Here is a 6,904-nt window from a genome sequence, read left to right as displayed (position 1 = left end):
CAAGAATATGAAAAGGGAGTTTTGGAGTTCTTGCATTATGTTCAACAAAACAAAAACTCTGTGAACGGGACATATTTTTGTCCTTGTGTTCGTTGTCTTAATCAAATACTTCAACACTTAGGCAATATGCGTGACCATCATTCATGTTCGATATAATGAGAACTTATACAGTTTGGACTTGGCATGAAGAAGTACTAGACAAGCTTACAACATCACGAGGAACATATTATGTGGAAGAATGATTGAGTGATCATTTAGAGAACATGATGTTGGTAAAGAAAATTTTGGAAGAACTAATTTGTATGATTATCTTAAGAATGATTCAGAGCAAGAGTTGTATCTAAGATGCTCAAGCTTTACATGTCTGTCTGCAACTTTGAAATTGTTTAGTTTAAAAGCAAGGAATGGATAGATCGATAAAAGTTTCATAGAGTTGTTGAGGTTTTTGAAGGAGATGTTTCCAGGAAATAACACTCTACCTCCGTAATTATGAGGTGAAGAAAATTTTATGTCCAATGGATCTGAAATATCAAAAGATACATGTTTGTCCTAATGATTGTGTTTTGTACATAAAGGATTTTGCTTCACTAAAGTTGTGTCCAACATGTGATTTATCACGGTTTAAAAAATATTGATAGAAACAATGGTGATGAAGGCAATGATGGGTATGTAATACAAAATGTAAAATTTTATTAAAGTTTATTCAAGTAATCCACTAACTATTTTTGATTAATGATAGGTCTCATTGGCAACTGTGATCATCATACCAAGACAATGCACAATTATATGGTTTTGTTTCTTGCACAGGAGGATGAAAAATGACTTGAAATCTATGCTACAAACGTAGTGTTTCTTTTTTTATGTTTCAAATTTGTGTTGTATGGTTTTCTCATGATGAATATAGTTATATTAATATTACCCTATGTTTTCAATGTAAATAGAGTTATGGGTAAACCTAGAATTCAACTAGTTCAAATTCTGTATCTAAAGGTTGGAACTCATTTATAGTTATTTATAGTTCTTATTCATTTTTTATGTTGTTTTATGGTCTACATATATGACTATTTACTTTGTCATTTTAGTGTAACAAGCAACTAGATTCATGGGAATGTGGCTACTATGTCATGTCTTGGATTTCGTTTGAGCAAGAATTACAGATGATTGGATTGAGGTAATAATACTTACCTTCCATATACATTACAAATCACATTCACCTTTGAACATTTGTATGCAAACATAATGAATTTGAATTAATTTTGCAGTGCTTCAAGAATACATCACTTATATCAGAGGACAAAATTAAGAAGACGCGACAAAAGTGACGGTATATCTTCTACAAATATGGACTTAGGATCTATGGTCATCCCATTAGGAACAATTTTATTTTTGTTGAATACATTAATTAGTTTACTTTTGATAGTTTTAGTTTTGGATTGCTTTAGTATTATAATGACTTGAAACGAATAGTATATAGAATTTTGTGATGTGCTGGAATGATTTTATGTATTTTAGATGTAGTAATATTGTAAAAACAAATCAATTTACAAAAAAATTAAAATGGATGTCGGTCAGTGTCAAAATCGACATCAATTGATGTCTAGTTATGCACAGTCCGACGTCTTATGGGTTCCAATGGCACACCCAAATTTTCTCGCTCAAAGAGGTAGAAACACACTCAACGTAGGTCAACGTCAGTCCAGTAGGAGTTGACTTCCAAAATGGCGTATGTCCACGTAACTGACATCTTTTGACATTCTATTTTAGAATCCAACATCAATTTGACGTTATCCAATAAAATGTTAGATTTAGATTAGACATTGAATGTCAAAAATACACACGTCAAAAACTTTTTTTTAGTGGCGTTTACGTTTAGATCTTAGGTTTAGTCTAGTAGTTGTAACATAAGTGAAAAACATATGTATGATTTTTTTCTTTATGATCATTTATAATTTTTTCTTGATTGTTTACGAAGGAAAAGTATATGATGATTTTTTTATGATGATATTAAAATCAAGATAACTTAAAAACGACATAGATGTTTATCTAATTTTGTTAAGAATATTCTTGCAACTGTCGTGGGGTGAAAGAGGTGAAGTTTTTTTGCGTGGATTTGAGTTTGGGTGCAATGTTATTATACCATATTAACAAATTTTAGTGATTACAATATTAAAGGTAACTATGTTACCCAAAATATAAAAGAAAAACAAGTAATAACAAACTAAAGCACGGGAGGAAAATTTTACAATTATCATTGAAAAATTCTTAAACATAAATATATTATGAGTTAGGAAAGGTATTTAACTTGGTGAGTGATGATTACATGTGTCAAATTGATGTGACATTGAAAAATACAAAGAAAAATAATATGCAAAATCACATTAAAAAGTTAAATTCGTATTGTCCAAACTTTAGTTCTGGTAAAAGTAAAATATTAAACATTACATAAATATATATGTGTGTGTGAAAAAGGAATGTTATATATATTTCTGAATTCATGTCATAACTAGTAGTAAAATGATTTTTCAATGAAAAAAAATTATGTAGTTTACTTGATTATAAAAGACATATAAAACCAATTATAAATATCTCACTTTCTTTATGGCTTAAAATATAATGTAAGACATCTTTTAATTTCTAAATTGATAATATTCATATTGGATCATAGAATGTAAAAGAAAAAATAAAACTCAAATTAAAATACAAAAGTAAATTCTTACTTGAGAATTAATTATTGAAATAAAAATCTTGTATATATGATGAGAAAATAATGTTAAAAACACTTAAAAAAATTACATAAAAATTTAAAAAATTAGTAATTTTGATTTTATTGTTGGAAAGTAAAAAGTGGAAGCTTAAAGAAATCAGTCCAGAAGCATGTTGATGACTGGGCGTGCTTTACACATGGCCTTTAATGGGATTAAACGGGACAAAGTGAATCCATTTTCCTCTCTCATATCTAGCTCTTTGTCACCAAATAGTTTCCAATCGAAGCATTGAATCAATAATCCCAAAGTCAAGCAGAGTGCACGCATAGCCAAGGCTCCTCCTGGGCAAGCCCTTCTTCCCATCCCGAACGCAATTAGCTTCTCCAACTCACCTTCACTTTCAAATCTTTCAGGCTTGAAACTTGTGGCTTCACTCCACACTTCAGGGTCCCTGTGAATGGACCAAGCATTTATCAGCACTATAGAGTCTCGTGGAACTTTGAATCCCCCAATCATGCACTCTTCTGAAGATGAGTGTGGCAACAACAATGGGGCAGGAGTATACAACCTAAGTGTCTCAAAGATTATGTTTTTAAGGTAAGGTAGTTTTGGTAAGTCAGACTCCTCCAACAAACGCTCTTGTCCCACTTGTTTTTCCAATTCATCCCTTGTCCTCTTCAACACCTCTGGATGGTTCAGCATACAAGATAATGCCCACTCTAAAGTTACAGCTGATGAATCAGTTCCAGCAACCAGCATGCCCTTTAGTGTAACTCAACTAGATTAATTAAGTTCACAAAGAATAGAGAAAACAAAAGAAAACCAGTATGAAACAGAGAAAACTTTTACCAAAGCAAGGCCTTTGATGATTTGGTCAGTGTAATAGTCAGGTTGCGATTCCTGCAAACTGAGGAGATGATCAACCATGGTATTTGCACCTTGCTTCCTGCTGCGCTGTTCTTCCAGGAGTCCATTCAAGAAGGTGTCAGTTTTGGAACTGATCTTCTTGAGCCTCTTCTCCAGGTTTTCAAAATCAAACAGCCTCAGTAAGGGCATGAAATCGTTTTTGTTATTGGCGCCGGACAGCTTCAGAAGCTCCGAAACCATGGCCCTGAACTGCCGGGCCTCTTCCACATCGGCCATGTCGCAGTCATCACCGTAGTACCTCTTTCCTGAGATCATCCTCATTATGTTGTTGAACGTCATGTCGTAGAACTTGGAAGTGAGTTCCACTTCGGCGAAGTCGCTCGACGCGTCCTCAGCGAGCTTCCGGATGAGTCTGTGCGTTTCGTCCCTTCGAATATCGGCAAAGGTATTGATGCGGTGTGTGGAGAGGAGTTCGAGAGCGGTGATGCGGCGGAGGTTGCGCCAGTGGTGGCCGTAGGGGGAGGAGCCAAGGGTGGTGTAGTTGTAGAAGATGTATTTGCCGGAGAGGAAGCGGGGCCGGTTGGCGAGGGCGACGTCGTTTTTGGTGAAGCAGTGTTGGAAGAGGGAGTGGGAGGAGACGACGACGACGAGGCGTGATCCGAACCAGAGTGAGATGACGTGGCCGTAGTTGTCGGAAAGGGCTTTGAAGGTGCGGTGGAGGGGGCGTTTGAGGTGGTGGAGGTTGCCGAATATGGGAAGAGAGGGTGGACCTGGTGGAAGGTTCTGGAACTTTCTGGCTTGGAGAAGAAGCTGGAAAACGAGAAAGAGAAGGAGGTAGAGGAAAGAGTAGGATAAGATGGAAAGAAAAGGGATCTCCATGGGAATTGCCATTGATGCTTTTTATTCTTGTGTTTGTCTTTGCCCATTCAACTACATATTTATAGTACTCCATTCTTGCCAAATCACCTTCCATGCATGGCTTGTGTATGCATTTTTTTTTTAAAATACATTTTTTTATTTTTATTACTGAACATTAAAGATAACTTAAATTTTTTCGGTAAACACTTTTTTTTATATAAAAATACACCCAAAGCATGTCTTATAAAATATAGGATACTAGATGAAGACTCATGGAACAAATATATTAATTTTTTTTGTTATTTCTTAATTTCACTTTCAAAATATATTAATTTTTATATGTTAAATTCTTTTAATATCTTTTTAAGTCATATAAAAACACCAAAAATACAATAAATAATCAAAATTCTACTTGTCGTATCGAGAATGCATTTCATCATATCAACACTTGGAGATGCCAAAACACTTCTAAAATATGTTAAGTTCTAATGAAGTCAGTAAATATTTTAAAATTTTGGAAATTTTAAAATTTGAAAATATTAAAGTACTCGATATGATTATTTATGTCACTTCTCGAAATATCAGTATGGTCAAAATGGTAAAATAATAAATAAACACATAATTCATTATTGAATCAAACTTTAAACACTTTAATAGTCTATAATTACATATTATCGATTTTATAAAGTTTTGTTTAATTTTTTCATGATCTAAATATTTTATATAAATTAAATTTCGAATAATGTTTGCGTAAATATTTATTTTCATTATAATTTTAAAAAGTATCATTTCTTAGTTAATAAATAAATATTTTATTTAAAATATCTAAGTAATTAAAAACAATAAAAATATTCATCTTAAATGAATAATCCCAAAAAAACAAGTGTCCCAATAATTCAAAATGTAATCATAAACACAATTTCCACATTAGAATTTTCTATTATTATTTTAAAAAATAAAAGAGTAAAATATATGTTAGTGTCAACTATAAAGCAATGAAAACTATTGTTAATTTTTCTTAAAAGTAAAAACATTCACGTTAGAGTCTATCTAGTATAGACTAAATTAATATTAATTAAAATAAATAGTAAAATAAACTAGGTTATTATTTAGTATAACTTATATTAATTTTATTTATTTTCAATAATTATATTTATTTAAGTTAACGTTAATTAAGTTGATACTAATTTTTTTTTTGTTTTATTATGTATTTAGGTTAGTGTCGATCAATTAGACGCTAATATCTTTAGTGGTCAATGTTAATTTATATGCTAACTAGTTTTAATCCTAAGATTTATATTTAAAGAGGATAAATCTTCTCATTCATATTTTTTTCTCTTTTATTTCATTCATACTCATAACTTATACTCATCTCATTCACTCACACTCATCTTTTTCATTTACACAGTTCTCCTTGATCACACATATATTTTTAGTATTGATAAAGTTTCACATATCAAACTCATCCATCTGATGATGACATATGCTACGATGTCGAAGAATGAATAAAAGAGAACAAGTTTTTGGATTAGGATAATTAAGTTAAAATTTCAAACATTCTTTTTCAAGTTTTTCAAATATTATCACATCATATAAATTTGAACATGTGGGACATCTTGTCTGCAAATTATTTAATGAAAATAAGAACTAGTAGAGTCACATTTACTTACAGAGTAGATGACACAGTTTATGTTAATCAATTCTTTTAGTTAATCTCTCATCACTAATATCATCTTCTTTAATGCAAATTAAAACTCACCCTTTATATAAGAGAACAACACCATGATCATTATTATGATAACAAATATTTTTTTTTATATTTATTCATTTATAATATTTATTACTATTGATTTTATGACATGGAAAATAATTCATAAACATCATAATTTTTTATGATTGTAATATGTTTTATTATAATATTTATTAGTAGTTTTTTCATTTAAATATTTATCACTGCAATCTTCTTTATTTTAATAGTTCAAGTAAACTACATTAAATACTTGCTAAGTGGCCTAAAAACCTTAAGTCAATTTTATATCATACTTAACCTACCTCTTTAGTTTCACACTTGAGTGACCAACTTCTTACACTTAAGCTAGATTAATGAGTTTCTTAAGTTTATTGAATTCATGATTAAATGAACTACTTTAAGGCTTAGCAATCATAATGCCAAGCTTAAGTTGCATATTTCATGCTTAAGAGATCATTCAAATGGATGTCGCTTAATTGTCAAATACAAATTGTATGTGACACAGTCTCACATCCTCACTTAAGCAATAAGTTGTTGTTCCAAAGGATCAAACTCGGTCTATTAAGTGTGTGTAAACTCACATTAAACAATAAATAATTATCTCGTTCAAAGTGCTTAAACGAGTGCTTTAAACAAATTTTTTTCTTTCACTTACATTTTCTTCTATGTCATTTCAAGTGATATATTTTTGTCTGAACTAGGTTCATTTAACATCACCACATAC

General features: G+C 31.1%; 1 protein-coding gene across 1 annotated transcript; it reads right to left on the bottom strand.

Annotated features, from left to right (window-relative positions):
* Window positions 1–2,861: 2,861 nt before the first annotated feature.
* LOC108319103 (isoflavone 2'-hydroxylase) lies at window positions 2,862–4,451 on the bottom strand. Its single transcript, XM_017550125.1, has 2 exons — window positions 3,555–4,451; window positions 2,862–3,467 (listed from the first exon to the last, which is right to left on the bottom strand). The coding sequence occupies exons 1-2, from the start codon at window positions 4,449–4,451 to the stop codon at window positions 2,862–2,864; spliced, it is 1,503 nt and encodes a 500-aa protein (XP_017405614.1).
* Window positions 4,452–6,904: the final 2,453 nt, after the last annotated feature.

The sequence above is a fragment of the Vigna angularis genome, chromosome 1 (assembly GCF_016808095.1).
Source record: "Vigna angularis cultivar LongXiaoDou No.4 chromosome 1, ASM1680809v1, whole genome shotgun sequence".
In the NCBI taxonomy this organism is placed as follows: domain Eukaryota; kingdom Viridiplantae; phylum Streptophyta; class Magnoliopsida; order Fabales; family Fabaceae; genus Vigna; species Vigna angularis.
This window is presented reverse-complemented; position numbering and strand designations above follow the sequence as displayed.

What these genes read in the sequence shown, in the direction of transcription:
- LOC108319103 (XM_017550125.1), bottom strand. Translation starts at nt 4,451, where the DNA reads ATGGAGATCCCTTTTCTTTCCATCTTATCCTACTCTTTCCTCTACCTC. An exon ending in TCATCAAAGGCCTTGCTTTG is followed by an intron (nt 3,468 to 3,554) that starts GTAAAAGTTTTC and finishes GTTACACTAAAG; the next exon opens with GGCATGCTGGTTGCTGGAAC.